Raw genomic sequence first — 17,249 nt, forward strand, 5'->3', positions numbered from 1 at the left:
AATCTGGGGCGCCGTCAGCCTGCATTAGGTGGAGTTGTGTTGCTACCCACTCTCCCCTGGGATCTCTGCAAGTGATGTGAGGACTCTAAAACTTCACCTGAGCCTCCCTCGGCATATGGGTGAGTAGATAATGGCTGAATTTCCATTTTTGGGTGCACTATCCCTTTAAACCCACATTCTCTCAAATAGCCAGCAGGGGGCGACTCCACTGGTTGCAAAAAGAAGTCTGGTTGTATGTAAGTCAATGAGAAAATGACCCAACTTCTCACTTGGTTTATTACATCAGTTAACATTTTCCTCATAAGTTTATGGTCATAATCTTTAGCTTAACATCTTCTTCAAAACAACATGATCTTTATTGTGCAAATTATGTTCCCATTTAGAGTAAAACAGACAATAAAGCAGGGTACGATGTAGGGCGTGGCTACCTTGTGATTGACCAGTCGCACCATCTCAATCAAATGTGGCAACGGTCAAACTTGAGGCTTCAAAACAATAGTCCACAAGCCAGTGCATGACGTGTCGGTGTTGACGTCCATTATTTTTATACAGTCTATGTACTGACCTTTGATTTAAGAGTTCGCTCATTTGCAAGTCAGTGCAGATAATTTACGGCTTCTTCTGACAGAGTTGTTAAATGTGAGTCATGGCAGCCTTTTTCTTGATTTGTTCTAACACACTGCATAACCCCATGTCAGACATACAGACATGTACAATCTAAAGGGAAAAATAAAATAAATAAATCAGTGTGGAAACATGAATGCAGATGCCTGAGAGGGTCATTGTTATGGCTATGAAAGTGCACATACAGTAGCCATTTGGGGCATTTTGGTCTTTTCTTCTGAGAAAAAAAAAACGATGAGTTTTGAAGGTCAAAAATGGTCCTCTGTTTGCATGCATGATTGAAAATAAACCTTGAATCTGTAGCACTTAAACAAATACCTTAACCCCAATTTCTATTTCCAGTTTTTCGTATTGTAAATCATAAAATGTTTGGCTGATAGCATTATTTCCACACAACAATACATAATTGTAAAAGTTTGCTTCCACTGCAAGAACAGCCTTGAGGAAATCGCTGCATTGTGCGTTTCTACAGGACAGCCATCATTTGTATGACTCTGTGCTGTTTCTATTAACCTCCACACAGTTCATCTGCCCTCTTTTAGATAAGCTCCGTGCCATTCCCTTTATCTGTCTCACTAAGGTGAAGGTCACAGACTCTGTGTTTGTGAGTGACAAGAGAAAGTGTCTGTGACATTTCTGTTTTGCACATTTTAAGCATTTGGCACACACACTCTTATCTATCGTGACATACGCTGCAACAGTGGAGGAGATTTCTCAAATGTCAGCATTATAAACAAACAATATTAAGGAGTGAAACCCGGAGAAGACAAACAATACAGCCATCTAATAAAATATTCCTGACTCCCTACAATATTTATATGAAAAGACTAAGAGTAAAATAGTAGTTTGTGTTCCACACTGTTTTATACATACAACCAAAGGTATCTGTAGTGTCAGCTACCTGATTCTGGGCCAGAGGAGGGTCATGCTTGTAGGCCAGTCCAGCCTTGATAAGCGCCGTCAACGCCTCAGCCCCCCACTCCCTCATCCTGGAGTTCGGGTGCTGGCAGACCTGCAGGACACATCACACAGACACACACAGATGCAGACACATGCGCACGACGGCAGATCTGACGCAGAAGGCTGTTCAGAACAGTGTTTCCCAGCAGTGTTCACAGTGGGTGGGTGTGAAACAAGTGGGTGAAATTAACCACAGTCTGTGCGATAAAGACTGGGATCCCCTGTGATCACAAGATATGCTGTGACAGACAGTGTAATCATGAAAGCTCGGATAGATACACACAAAGAAGCCGGGCTCAGCAGAGAAAAACACACTATCGTGATACAAATCATGTCTTGTGCTTTAAAGATTCGGAGTTCGCTTGTGGCCCAAATTAATTATCTTTGGTCTAAGAGGAGGTTTGTTCAACAACTTTTTACTTTCATGGTGTGAGACTTCTAAGAGGAGAAAACTTTGTGTTGCTTAGATGCATAAATGGAGACGGCTAAGTAGATACTGTAGCTGTATCCCTTCAGAACCCAGATGGTCCATGTTTATCCATTAAATTATTTAGCTTCTGTCATCTTAATCTTTATCATAATACACATCTGTAAACAAAAACACAATAAAGGTGATGCTATTATCAAATTTCCTTTAACATATAAAAGCTCTAAATTTGAATTTGAAGCCTGCGAAGAAAGATAAGCAGAATGTATTCCAAGCAACTTTGGAGGTGCAGCTTCAGATTCTGTTTCTGTGACAAATCAGAGCTTCACACTGCCAACTGCACACAACAATGCAAGGTCAAACAGTGGCAGCAGGAGCAAACGCACTGTGGACACATTTTTTACACAGCGACCCCTCAACTCCAACATGTTCATGCCAGACTGAGAGGGAGAGAGAGCAGACCGTGGGGAGAAAAAAGGAAGGAGATGGGAAAGACAATGATTACGGAGGAGGAGATCTGAACTTACCTTCTGCAAAACACACAGGAGGGCAAAAAGAGAGGGGGAGATAGACAAAGAACATATGAAGAAAACCTCCAAACACACACCTTTACACACATAAAAACGAGAATCCTTTCAGAGATATGAGGACGTGGGTGCCAATAACTCCAGAAAGTGAAGTATGAACTCAAGTTATCGCAGTTTTGCCTTCTGTATAAAGCACTATACAAACAATGTAGTTAATCCAAAGTGCTTTAAATCACATCTGAGAGTAACTGCTATATGAAGCCAAGGCTATTGCTGCATGTGTGCACACTGTCGTCTTTCATTTTAAAAGAGCAGCATAGGCAACTTTAGAATGTATTTGAGAAGATCCCATATGACAGTGGTTCCCAACTGGTGGGTCGTGGTCCAAAAGTGCGCCGCAGGTCCATTCTGTAGGGACTGCAAGTGTTTCGCAAATGTGTCAAATCTGTAATAGAAACACTTTTTTTGTAAGTACAGTGCATTTCCAGCACAGAGCTTTTATTTTAAAGTGCCATTTCCTGCTGTAGAGTGAGTGACTAAAGGCCCGTTTCTACTGAAGAAGTTCCTGGTACTATTTGGGGTGCAGGAACTACTACAGGAACGTCCTCTCGCCCGGCCCTCTCAACCGCCGTGTCTCCACTGAGAGAGCGGAGTAGGAGGAAGGTTCCTGTAAAGTTACCGGGCTCTGGATGTGACGTAATCGTTGCGCGACCATTTTGACCTGGGCGACGTAGGGACGTAGGGAGGTAGTTAGCTGTTAGCCGTTAGCGGTGTCTGCAATAACTCAGTAACTCAATAACCGGTCTGTTTAAAAAAAAAAAAGCGGATGTCTTAGTTACAACATGATTGAGCTAACTGGAGTAGTTTCATGTCGTATCCGACAACAGGAGGCNCTGTCCCTGTCAGCTGCAGTCACTGATGCTTTCTAGACATCGTGATTTCCCAAAACTGAATAAATACCATACATAGCAACACAAAACTGCTTTGCTAGCTCAATCATGTTGTAACAAAGGTATCCGCTGGAAAAAATATTTTTTTCACGGACCGTTTATTGAGTTACTGAGTTAATACAGACACCGCTAACAGCTAACAGCTAAAGGTTAGCCCCGCTAAGCTACGATAACCATGTTATTAATTACAAAACATCACATCCCGCCTTGCGTATATCCAATCAGCACCAAGTAATCCCCAAGCCCCAGCCAGGAGTTTTTCAGGGCTGTTCTGAGTACCTACTCCGAGGCAGGGACTTGTTTAGCCCCTGTAAAAGTTCCGGAACTCTGTCCTTCGGGGGTGGTTCCTGCGGTGGAGACACGCACCAACGGCCCCGGCCCCGTAAAATTACCCGAAGTTCCTGCGGTGGAAACAGGCCTTAACTGACAACTACTAGACAGAGACAGCAAACTAGCTCGACAGCATAGCCAAATGCAAGTATGATGCTTAACATGTTAAACTGTTTGGACCTTAAACTATTGAGCTAAAAGAAATCTGGACCTGTGGCTGGACCAGATGGGACCCACTGCCATATAACGTACATTTAAATATGAGGGAAGCTAATAATAGTGCTATGATAACCATCTAAATTTAAAAAAAAAAATGTTCAAAGCATTAACATGCGACAGCTTTGGAAGTTTAACCAACATGCAAGAACAAAAAGGAAAGAGGGGAATCTCACATATACTACAACTTATTGAACATTATTAAGTCCTTCACTGTGCGTTTATCTTTTTTTTTAGTACTAATTAATAACTTTCAACCCTTCTTTAGCTCATTCAACTATTTTTCCCCATCATGACTAAACCACAGCGCATATGTGCTCCAGACTCCACGGAAAAAATGCCATTATTAGAGCCTTGGTACTGAGAAACGTAACCAAAAGGGTAGAAGGGGGCAATTTTGACATTCTTTTAAGTTCTAGCTTTCTATCATTATTATTATTATTATAGAGTTTGGTTCCAAATATTTTCAATGACATCTTCAATGAGATCATCAGCACTGGAAAAAGTGACAATTGCTGTAACCAATTTTAGACAAACTGGAGCTGGAGAGAAAAGTTGAACAGGTCAAATACCTTGAATGCATATTGTGCTAGGTTAAATAAAGTCTGATGAAAGTGTAACCTGTAGAAATTAATTACATTTCTTACGTGACTAAAATGATATAATTGTATGACCTTGGTTGACAAAATTATGTCACATTTATGAACTGCTACTTTCATCGTTCACTGTGCTTAAATGAAAAGCGGTGACACAGAATGCAGCTCTTTATCTGCACCTTGTGGGTGTAGCTCTAAATAGACGTTACCTCCAATAAGTGGCCGGTTAGAGGTCTCCACAGGATCTCTATACGGTCCATGTTGACAAGGCCGGTCTCCAGCAGCTTGGCAACAGCGAACAGAGATGGCTCCTGAAACCAAGACAAGAAAACACACAGGTACAACTTTATCTATATGACAGACAAACAAGGCAACATCCAATTCCTGTATAATTTTAGAAAGACTTTTTCTAGCCAACATTTGACATGTTACCAAAGCCACATAATGACATATCTAAAATGTCCAGGCACCAACTTTCCAAGTCCTAAAACGCAGAAAGTCTTTACCTTGTTGTTTCCATAAGCCATTTCCATGGCTTCCAGGGAGAGGGAGCAGAGAGCGTTGATCAGGTGATGCAGGGACACATCATCCAGGTACCTAGATCACATAAAAAAAACACATGTTGCAAATTATGTGTGAATATTTTTGCAGAGCACGAATAGTTTCAACTACAGGAACCACTATTCTCTTACATACAGCAATACAGAAAGAGCGTTATTCTTCAGGTCAGTCCAATTATGAAGATGAACATCTGTTTTCCAAACCACAGTATAATTATTCAAGCTTGATATTTTATCACTCATTATGCCTAAAAACTCCTCTGCAAACAACAAAGGTTTACTGAATTTACAGACACAAAAAATGGCTGTTTATGCCCATATGGTTATTATTAGCTCTGAGCAGAAAATGTAGCCCAATTAACCTTTACAAGAAAAATATATTTCTTTAAAAACATCTACTAGACTAACATCTACGAGTACTTGGAGTTTTTATAACGAGTCCTTACTGGGAGCTCTCAAATAGTCTGGACAGGATGTTGGAGATGACGGGCAGGTCTGTCATCACAGCTGTGGTCAGCACCTATGTAGGTTAAAGACACAACCACAGCCAGTCAGCTCATCGCCTTCAACAACAAGGTGGGAAAGCACATAGCACAATGCATGCTCAACACACAGTTTCTTAAAATTACTCACTGTACTTGGGCCCTCCACAGCTCGACCAGGCTTGAGGGCACCGCCCACACCCGGTTTCAGCCCCAGGATCCACACTAAGTGCTGAGAAGGAAAAAAGGAGAAGCTGAAGGAGAGTTGGGAAGAGGAGAAACTACATCTACATCAACTGACAAGGTCATGAAATGTGCGCTGATGAAGGCAGATTATTCAGCCTAAATAAGAAGAAACTAAATTATTTCTTGTCTGTTTCTGTAAATGCTACAAAGCATGCACGAAATGGCACCAAAACAAGTACAACAAACGTTATTCTTGGGAGATAATATCTTTTTTAATAAGCAGTGTATGCAAATGTCACACGCTTTATTTAGAGGAAGGAGAATACATGCACGTGTGTGTGAGAAAGAGAGAATGTGGACTGCCTGTTTTGTCTTGTCTAATTAGAAAAGCATGTGTGGTTACATATTACCAGGTGGTACCAGGTGGTAACAGTACCTGCAGCGTAGCCAGTACCAGCTGCCAGGAGGTGCCCAGCACGGCGCCGTGGCAGTGGGCCAGGTTCAACAATGTCCGCATGCACTGGATGTTCTTGGCAGTTAGCTGACAGAGGGACAGACAGTTATATTACGGTGAATATCAATACACGTCATCAGCTGTGACATGCTATATATGTTATTCAGTGTTTCCCACAGGTCTGAAATATACTTTTGGTGGTAGCTGATGAAAAGGGCCGGATTACCTGCCCGTACGAACATGGCCGACCACATGTGGAAAAAAACAAACATGTAACCTTTAACGCAATATTACGAACTACTGAATATTTCCATTGATTTCATTTACATTACATCATTCTGCTCTTTTCTAATCGCAGGTAGAGCTAATCTGTCTGCATGTGAGTTTATGTGTCTGTGTGTGTGCTCGTCTGTCTTGCTCCGTTTAGACACAACAGACAAATATATGGAAAAAGCACAGAATTTATTAAACACAGTCTCAAACAGCAGTGATACTGAGCTATTTTTAATAATAAAAGATTTTGAAATTTCATCCTGCGGGGTAAAAAATTGGCAGAATTGAAACTCATTTATCAAAATTAGATCATTTATTATCAGTGGTTCCCAACTGGTGGGTCGTGGTCAAAAAGTGGGTCGTGTGTCCCTTCTGAACGGACCGCAAATGACTCGCAAATGTGTCAAGTTTGTACAAAACACACTTTATTTCAGAGTACAGTGAATTCCCGGCACAGAGCTTTTATTTTGAAAGTGTTGTTTCCTGCTGTAGAGTGAGTGACTAATAAACAGCTACTTAACAGAGACTAGTATAATTATCCAACAACATAACGGAAAGGAGAAATGAACGTCCATGTTTACCTTTAGCTGGATTCGGACATGTTCCTCTGCCTGTTGCAATTTTAGTATACAGTATGTGCTACCGAAGTGACACTGCTCCCTCTCTCTATTCGTCCACTCTTCAGTTTCAATGAGCTCTGCATCCGTGTACGTCCGTATTCAAATAAATAGATCCAGTTGGTCAAAATCTGGTAAAAATTCGGACGTTTGTTGTTACAAGTCAAAACACTCACTCAGAGAGTGAAAGTCTGGCTCTGAAATCTCACATCTCGCGAGATTCTTCTTCTTCTTCTTTGGTGTTTTACTATACAGTCTATGGTGTTTTACGGCAGTTGGTCTCGCGAGACTTGAGTTGTTGCAGGAAGTTACCGCTAGAGTGAGCTTACAAATGCGACTGTTTGGAGTAGTCAAGACTGAATTTTTACCATGCGACTGTTTGGAGTAGTCAAGACTGAATTTTTACCAGATTTTGACCAACTGGATCTGGATGAGCTATTTGAATTTGATGACCGCCCGTATTTATTTGAACACGGAGTACGCGGACGTACACGGATGCAGAGCTCATTGAAGAGGGACAAAGTGAGAGAGGGAGCAGGCAGAGGAAGTGTTTTGACTTGCCACAACAAATATGAGGCAGAGGAAGTGTTTTGACTTGCCACAACAAATATGTCCGAATTTCTCCTTTCCATTATGTTGTGGGATAATTATACTAACAATCCGAGCCTATCTGTGTGAAAAAAATGCACTTTTAGTGGACGTATTTTGACGTTGTTTGACGCTGTCCCAGTGCCCTATTATTTAATATAGCGTGTGCTCACGGGCTGCAGGCAGATCAGCCCTAGCTTCGTACTGGAGAAATGTCACAAATTGAACATCCTGTCATTCATTTAGACAAAAGTAGATCAGAAAATAGGGCCCAGGTTGAAAAAAACGTTAGTTCCCCTTTAATATACCTGGGCCGCCTGCCCAAGTGAATTCTATGTGTGGGACACTGTTACTACCATAAGTAAAATGGTCACAGCCATACAAGCATGGTAACAAAAAGAAGTTGCACACACAGTCGTGTAAAAGCTAAGACAACAATAAAAACAACATGTTAATAATGATATTACTTCGGGGAGATTCCTAATTACAGAATAATGATTCCAGGTTAGGGTCAAGGTTCCTGCCCATGTTTTTCGAAATGTTATTGCACTCAAGGGAAATTTAGATGCACATGCTCGCCCGACCAGCCTATGTTTATAACCGTAACTTGTCCCTTACCTGAATGGTGCCCTGAGAGAGAAAGTGTTTGTTTTCATGTGGCTTTGTGCAAATAATGCTCATCAATAACATCTGGTAAACTAATTGCTTTGCTGTGCATTTTGTTTTAACTGAGAGTACATGTGTGTTGTGTTTTTGTCCTGACTCAGTCTGGAGCCCATTTAGACTCAGTCTTGACTTGACCCTGTTTTTTGAACTGATCTTTGAACTTTGGCGGTCGTACCTAAGCTCTTATTTAGAGTATTCAGAGTATTTATCCCCCCAAACAGCAACAGTTTTGCTCTCTATGCAGCTGCTACATCATTGTATAATTTGTCTTAATTCTAAAATGTCTGTGAGCTTTGTTTTTGGAAAATGGCGACATGAAATGAATTATCAAATGTCAAGTACAACCATCGCCTCTCCATAATTGTGTGTGTCCTTACCACCACAGTGCCCTGGGGCTGAGCGGTGAGTGGCTGCCCCACAGCCACCACCTGCTGATGAGATTCACTGGAGGGGCTGATAATCTGCACACTCTGGCCTTGGATCGAGTAGGCTGTGGAGAATACACACAGGCGCGCACATGTGCAAACACACACCCACACACACATAGAAGTCAGGTTTTTCTATGAGAGACAGTAATACACACAAACAGGTTTTGTAACAAGCTTACGACATGCAAGAAAAGCTTTCTTAATTAACTCCAAGGCAAACATCCATCGCGAGTTGAGACCCAATTTGCCGGCTTTATCTCTACAAGCTAATATGCAAATAACGAATGTCTTAGTGGCTGGTTTGAGAGCAGCTGTGTGTGTGTGTGTGTGTGTGTGTGTGTGTGTGTGTGTGTGTGTGTGTACATCTACAATCCCCAGACACGTTCTCCTCTGTGTTCCTAATTAGAAGCCACAGTGAAAAGTTATGGATTAAAGCAATAAGAGTAGGACGATAGGGACAGGCAGAGTGCCAACATTTTACATGTTAAGCTCAGTTTAGCAGCATGCACATCTAACCATATGGGAGACGAGAAGTGCTCATTAGTGTAACATAAACACACATGACCAGAGGCCATCCTCGGGGTTGGAAAGGGGGACTTTGAGCTGTGTGTGGTACATTTATGTATTTGATTTTTTGATCCCAACATTAAAGCAGGAATACAAACATGCATACCAAACTCAACCCCAAACGGTTTGAGGTATTATCTAGGTATTTCAGGTATTTGTGTGTGTGTGTGTGTGTGTACAGGCAATTAAGTATTAAGGCTACATCTTATACAAATAAAAAGAGGTAACAAGCCACCTGACTTATTGCTAATACTGTGTCTTATGCAGTTTTAAGTGGCATTCTCAGCTGAGGAGCCGTACCTTTGCTGGAGAGGTTTGCGGCATTGCTGCTCAGAACAGTCAGAGCATAATGCGGCGGCAGAGAGGCTTTGCAGATGGCTGTGATGAAGGCGTCACGGGGCGTCACCAGGCCCAGACGACCACACAGCGAGGCCATGGTCAGCTCTGCCTTTAGGATGTTCTCTGTGGCTGTCTCGTCGGTGCTGAAGTGACGGGACAAGACGGAGAAAAACTAGAATTACAGCCTTGTGGTTGTATGCCTCTGAAAACCAGTTGCAGTAACAGTTTACATCCAAGTCTGTGAAAACTTTGATGGTCCACAAACATCTTCCTCCCCCGGCAGGGCACATCTACGCAATCAGTACGGTTTCAAGATGGGCACCGAAGATTAGGTCACCATTTCAGTACCTGACAAAATGTCTCCCCCTCTGTTCCTAAGATATGATATTAAATAATGGCCAGAAAGTGTTTTTGCAGAACATTATAATGTCATGGTGGCACGGTGCAACAGTGGTTAGCATTGTCACCTCACAGCAAGAAGGTCCCACCCTGGGTTCGAACCAGGGCTGGGGAGTCCTTATGTGCAGAGTTTGCATGTTCTCCCTGTGTCAGCGTGGGTTTCCTCCAGGTGCTCCAGCTTCCTCCCACAGTCCAAAGACATGCAGGTTAATTGGTGACTCTAAATTGTCCGTAGGTGTGAATGTGAGTGTGAATGGTTGCCTGTCTCTATGTGTCAGCCCTGGTGACCTGTCCAGGGTGTACCCTGCCTCTTGCCCAGTGTCAGCTGGGATAGGCTCCAGCCCCCCGCGACCCCTAACTGGATAAGCTGTTATGGAAAATGAATAAATGAATTATGATGTCACAGTGAAGTTAAACGTTGGGACATAAAATGTCAGCCCTTCATCATTACATCCTATGAGACATTTGTGTGAAGTTTTGTCATTATTAGCTCAAGAATTCTTGAATTATGGCGAAAACATCATTTGTAAGGTCACAATGACCTTGAACTTTGACCTTTGACCACCAAACTGTAATTATTTCATTAGTGAGTCCACATGGACGTTTGTGCCAAAGTTGAGAAAACTCCCTCAAGGCCCTATTGAGATATCTCCTTCACAAGAATGGGACACACGAGGTCACAGTGACCTTGAACTCTGACCTATGGCCACCAAATTCTAACCAGGTCATTGCTGATACCACGTGGGTGTTAGTGCCAAATTTGAAGAAATAACCTCAGCCGTTTTTTAATTTCATGTTCATGAAAATAGGACAGACGGAAGGACGGACAACCCGAAAACATAACATCTCCGGCACGGAGGCATAAAGCACAGGAAAAGTTAAGAGTGTAGTCTGTCTGTGTTTCTATTAATCAAAGCTGTTTCCAGTTATTTAGTTTGGTATTAGAGGAAGATTATTATCACTCTGGAGAAAATAAACAGAAGGTGTTTGATGTATTAAGACGTAAGCTAAATCTTTATCTGAGTGTTTTTTCTCTAATGACAGCTGGTCGAGTTGTGGAGTGTTTTTTCTCTAATGACAGCTGGTCGAGTTGTGCGGACACTGAACACCAAGATGTTTTATATACTTGGCCTGAATAGTACTTCACGTTTGAGTTGCTTGTAAAAAAAGACTGATGAATCAATATCTGAATAAAACATGTATTAAAAAAAAGTCTATAAAACCATTTCCTCTGAATTGCATTGCTAAAAATCAGTTAAGGTCAAAGTTTACCTCATGCCAGTGTGTCAATGTGTTAAAACACTACAACAGGAAATCAATTGGACGACATTACAACTGTTTGTTTTTAACATGTGCACACGATTCATTCTCTCCTGCTTGATTCCAAAATGTGTAAATCCAACTTGACTGCTGACTGTAAAAGCGCAGTTAGTCACAAAGGTCCAGTAGATATTCCATTTACCTGGCGTCTAGCAGCAGAGACAGAGCAGCCAGTAGACCACACCAGCAGGCACTGACCATCTCCTCCCACACCAGGTGGGCACCTGAGACAACACAAAGCATTCGTGAGTTTATTCAGGAGTTATTTCACTTCAGTATCACTTAGGAAAACAAACAAAACATGCCTCCATTTTTTTTACAAGCACAACACTGGCCACCAGGGGTCATAGACGCGCTAGTCACAGAATCGCAACGGCCACGATGCAGTAAAACACACAGACTGCAAATGTGTGTACAGCTCACACAGATGCTCTGGTGCCCTTTCAGTTTGCTGCATCTCGTCAAGCTTTCTTATCTCTTTCTATCTAATTTGACAGGTTTATATCCAGTATTTTCTGCATTATCAGACCTTGCTTGTCTTCTTCCATACACTCCCCCACCCTGTGTATTCTCACCAGGTTGTGGCTGCCACTCCTGATCAGGATAAGTCTCCCTGAACTCAGCAGCTGCCTCCTCCTCCACGGCCAGCTCTCTTTCGATCATAGAGGTGATGCCCCGCACCAGGTCCAGAAGGGCACTGAAGGCCACAGACATGGCGTAGCCCTCCGGGATGGACGGGGGCTCCACCTTGTCCAGCATCTCCAGACTGGAGGATAAAAATAGAGAAGAGAGGAAATGAGATGGAGGTTAAAGTGTGCGCATGTGTGTGTGTGTGTCCTGGTGTGAACTGAAGTGTGTCTATACTTAAATAAAGGTCCATCCATGACTTTAAATGTTTGCATGTTTGTGAGTGTATACTGTAGGGGTGTATACTGTAACCTGTGCATCACCAGCTGTTTTAAGAGTCCCATCTAAACACTGCCTCCCTCTACAGACATTACTGCATTACATCAGTTGTCCCAAGTATCCAGACTTCCTTCTTAATAACAAGCATGTTGGGTTTAAGATACTTAAAGCATCAAAGGTGTGTGCCTAGCTCTCCTTCATACTAAGCAAAGTCAGCTCCATCCAGCCTCCAAAACCACCAGCAAGAATCCTAATTACAGCAAATAGATTTCATTACCATCACAAAGGGGCAATTTAGACAACACTTCTCTTTGTGACAGCGCAGCCTCTGGCTAATGTAAGTCTCTGTATTTCAAACCTCTCTTCTCTGTGAAACACCAAAGACGAATGACAATAGCATTTTAAGTCCTCCAGTGAGGTTAAGCCTTCGATCTCTGCCCTATTATGATCCCCCGTTGTTAAATGCAACATCATTTATCACTGCTTGTAGGATACAGCCACGGCTTTATGCCACTTAGCAGCAAGGAGATGGTGATGCCAACAACTGTCTACCTCTTCTGTGTCTGTGTGTGTTACAGGAATTCAGTTCACATAAGAACATAGATAAAGGGAGTCAGAGAGGTGAAGTATTTAAGTCTGTGTAGTGACAGTACTTACTAGGTGGCCTTGGCACTGCCCTGGACACTAACAGTCATAAGAGGGATCCAGGTACCACGGTATTCAAATGCAGCCTGGGTAGTCAGGCTGCCGCTGACCCCTCCTGTCCCTGGGCCGCCCTGCGCTGCGCCCTGGGCTCCTGAACCTGAGCCACCTGGACAGAAAGTCAAAGTGTTAGGAGTGCTGAGCAGATAAACAAAGACGACAGACAGGATGGGATAAAGCAAAACACAGATAAAAAGTAAAATAAAAGAAGACACATTTTTGCTCCATCACATTCCTATGAGAACTAAACTACTAATAAAATGTATTGACTTTTCCATGACTGCATAAATCACAAGCAAGTAATACACTGATTACTGTACCACAGCCTTATAGAGCTCAAATAAGAACTTGGTTACTCTTAAAATTATGGAACTGACCAGCAGGTGCATTTACGGCAGCAGCGTTGCCCGCATTGGGGACGATGAAGAGTGACTGGATGAAGGATCCCAGAGCGTTGACAATGTCTCTGAATACCTTCGTGGAGTGTTGCTTCATGTCGTATGACTGGCAGAACGAACTGAAAAAAAGGGCAAGAACACTGAACTTAAGATGCTGACATGGTAAAGAATTATACTGCAAAACAGCACAATTTTAAGAGACAGACTCAGTGTTGTGTTGTCAGACTTTGCTCAACTTTCATCAGACTGAGCTGTGCTGTCAGGTTTAGCTAACATCCATCAGGTTCAGCTGCACTTTGTCAGCCTCAGCTGTACATGGTAGCTGTTAGCATTCTAACATGCTAATTTTAACGGTGCTTTCACACCTAATCTGTTTGGTTTGGTTACAATAAACTCAGGTCTGTTTGCACGGTTAGTACGACTCAATTGGGCTGGTGTGAAAGCTGTCAATCTAATCCTAGTATGGACCAAACAACCGAACTGAGGACCACTCAAAAAGGTGGATCTCGGTCTGTTTCCACACAGACATTGGTGCGGTTTGTTTGTGGTGAGAAGGAAAACGAACTACCCACAGGATTTTATGATGGCAGACATGTGATTTTAGCATAATTTCAAAAGCCAAACCAAAAATAAATCCATCTGCTGATCATGAAATCTGCCTGCGTTCTCATCATTAATCCTGATAAAGACCATAAATATCCCATAACCTGTTTACCCTAATGCATACATGTAACCATGGTAACACATATGCACGTCAGTGAGAGTATTTTCCCTGATTAAAAAAACACTTAAAACTGCCATCACTGCATCAGACTCTGTGTCCTTTGTCTGCACATTAAGTCCAGTGATCCAACAGTATTAAGCCCTGAACCATTACTGTACAAGACGCTTTCTTTTCATCCTGTCCCTCTGTTAGTCATTATTCATAACATGCAAGTGATTTGCAGTCTAATAATAGTCTACTAATAATGCCTACAGTCAGTTATTCCTCCTTGGGCTCTTTGTGAAACCAAAGAACATAAATATAAACACTTTAGAAGCATTTAAGTGCTGCTGCATGAACGTCTGTCAATCACCGTAATTTGATTTCCCCACGTGGGATCTGATGATGCAGGATGACAAACTGTCGGTAGAACTTCGTGTTCACTGCTCTTGTTTCTTTTGCAGAATGTCAGTGTGAACAGGAGGCGAACCAAAAGTGAAATGCAAAAAAATGTATAATTTTTTTCTCTCTGGTGCGACCAAATGGATCGAACTGCAGGTGTGAAAGCACCCTAAACGTTAATCTGCAGAAACCATCCTCAATTTATGACACCATGAATGTAATCTACAAAGTGTCAAAATATTTCAGTCTGGACAAAAGAGATCAACAGCTGGATTGAGTCACTGACCAACACTGTCATTCCTAGAATCACGCTGATGAGTGAGATGGCTAACACAATGATATCTTATGTTATTTGTATGTTAGTGGAGAGTGTGTGCTACAGTGGTATGCTTTGTACATATCTTTTCCTGCTTAGTTCAACCTCTGTTGTATCGAGAGGCAGATAAATCAGCATTTATAGAAACATTTCGCCATCATGACCCAGTACATCACACAGTTTGGCTGCGAACTGACGAGTCATTAAGGAATGATTACCCACAATCCAGAGGTGTGAGGCACAAAACAACTCTTTTTTTAAAAGTTAACATTTAAAAACATTATTAATTAAAACGTGCAATTTGTAGAGCTTAATATTGCTCACCGTAATAAATGTGGCTGCACACATAGCCTATGGACTGATTCCACAGCCACTGCTCTCAGCCACTGTGGCTTCTCCCCATCCAGGAACTTCACCAGCAGAGACAGGAAGATCTCACACTCGGTCACCTGTAACACAAACACACACCAGTCAGACTGGGACAGACTTTTGACCAGCTTTGTCCACTGCCTGAAAGCCGGTTTCTGGCAAAATCTCTGAATCCCTTTGGGCTTTGATGAAGCTATTCCCTGGCTGACCACGCTTCTAGACAGCCGGGCAACGGACTAATTTCCATTTCAAGGATTGACAGAATGTCACTAAATAAAAACAGCTGCAATGGTTAATTACTTAGATGCGGCTAAGCTCATTAAAGCGCCTGAAGCAGAACTAAGACAAAACTACTACCACGCTAATCCAATGCTAATCAGACCAGATCAATTAAGAGTATCAGCTCTGCGCTAGAGAAAATCCCTTCCTCGTAAAGCATCCATCAGGCAACAGTTCTGATCAGTCGACCATCACTGCAGACTGGTCCCTTACCAGTAAGCTGTAGAAGTGCTTGATGAGGACTGAGACCACGCGCAGCAGCCTCATGCAGATGGGGAAGTAAGGCTTCTCCACAGGTGCCGGTGAGGCGGCGCTGCTGCTGCCCTGCCGGAACTTGATGTTGGGGGAGAAGAGCTTGATGACGAGGGGACACACGCGCTCCTTCAGCAGGAAGCTGAACTCTTGGTGCTGGGTGGGAAACGCAGAGAGAGAACGAGTGACGTGGGGATCAGATCAAGCTTAATACACCAAGACACACTAGTGTTAAAGAGGATTAATTTTACTACACTGAGCTGCATATTCTCTGATGTTCAGGTAAGTTAATATATACTAGAGGTGAACATGTAAGGCTGCGTGTACCTGTAGAAATACCCCGGGAAAATCATTCAGAACAGACTCCAGCAGCTCCAGGCCAAACGTCCGAGTCATCTCTGTCATCCCCACCAGCCAGTAGGGGGCATCAGCATTCACAAGCTGACACAAGTCCTGCAGAGAGGCACACAACAGCATCTTAAACAATGGAGTGTTATGTCCTGCACACATCACAGTGGTTGAAACAGTGCAGTCACTGAGCTCCGCTGCAAGAATAACCATGATCAAACAAAAGCACAGCGTGGGTGAGGAGTGACAAGGGACCTTTGAATAATTTCTTCTTGCGAATTTCACTTCATTGCAGAGATGAAAGCAACTTGTTCTCAACTTTAAAACTCAAGGTTATGAGGTTGGTATATTAATAAGCTGTAGCTGTAGGGACCATTTAGATTTCTTGTCTCTACTCCACAAATGGCAAGATCATTGTTTCAAAACCAAGATGGTCCAAATGTTTAACCCAAGAAGAGGGCACAACACTGTGTAGAAGGCTGCTGCCCCCCGGTGGACATACCTGGAACAGCATATATGCATCTTTAGCACTGGGCCTCAGCGTACTAACAGACCGTCTGTTGGTGTTTCCCTGGACAGGAGGAGGCTGCTCTACAATGCCTGAGGAGGAATACAGTTAATATTTTAAGCATTTAATCAACTCATTGGCAATACAACAGTAAAACACTGAGGGTAAGTGTGAGCTCAGAGTCAGGATGTTACCAGAATTCAAATTTAATACTCAGCTTGACTTCCCATGAATCATATATATAACATATACTACTCTGTACTCTCTACTTAGACACCTCTCCATCAGCGCACTCATGAAATGATGCTTAAAAATACTACAAGTCTTCCATGAGATCAGATATCACATCCCTCTGTTTAAACTTTGTATCACTCAGTGGTCCATATATGGTGGGTACGGATCCAAAAGTGGGTCACAGGCTCATTCTGAATGGACTGCAAGTGACTCACAAACGTGTACAAACTTTTCTTATAGGTAGAGTGAATTTCCTTCACAGAGCTTTTATTTTGAAGTGTAGTGTCCCGCTGTAGAGTGATTGACTTATGGACAGCTATTTG

The 17,249-nt window shown here is 42.5% G+C and overlaps 1 protein-coding gene across 2 annotated transcripts in view; it reads right to left on the reverse strand.

Annotated features, from left to right (window-relative positions):
• mon2 (MON2 homolog, regulator of endosome-to-Golgi trafficking) overlaps positions 1–17,249 on the reverse strand; it is a 58,452-nt gene that overhangs the window by 20,713 nt on the left and 20,490 nt on the right. For both annotated transcript variants that reach the window (XM_050073418.1, XM_050073417.1), the window contains exons 6-21: positions 16,687–16,784; positions 16,164–16,289; positions 15,798–15,992; positions 15,261–15,385; positions 13,495–13,634; positions 13,073–13,226; positions 12,085–12,275; positions 11,652–11,733; positions 9,752–9,933; positions 8,834–8,946; positions 6,295–6,399; positions 5,824–5,904; positions 5,637–5,710; positions 5,137–5,227; positions 4,840–4,941; positions 1,526–1,636 (exon numbers count right to left, since the gene is read on the reverse strand). In XM_050073418.1, the coding sequence (XP_049929375.1) occupies positions 1,526–1,636; positions 4,840–4,941; positions 5,137–5,227; positions 5,637–5,710; positions 5,824–5,904; positions 6,295–6,399; positions 8,834–8,946; positions 9,752–9,933; positions 11,652–11,733; positions 12,085–12,275; positions 13,073–13,226; positions 13,495–13,634; positions 15,261–15,385; positions 15,798–15,992; positions 16,164–16,289; positions 16,687–16,784 (1,970 nt within the window). The remainder of the gene's footprint in view (positions 1–1,525; positions 1,637–4,839; positions 4,942–5,136; positions 5,228–5,636; positions 5,711–5,823; positions 5,905–6,294; positions 6,400–8,833; positions 8,947–9,751; positions 9,934–11,651; positions 11,734–12,084; positions 12,276–13,072; positions 13,227–13,494; positions 13,635–15,260; positions 15,386–15,797; positions 15,993–16,163; positions 16,290–16,686; positions 16,785–17,249) is intronic.

This window comes from Epinephelus moara, chromosome 20, assembly GCF_006386435.1.
Source record: "Epinephelus moara isolate mb chromosome 20, YSFRI_EMoa_1.0, whole genome shotgun sequence".
NCBI lineage: Eukaryota > Metazoa > Chordata > Actinopteri > Perciformes > Serranidae > Epinephelus > Epinephelus moara.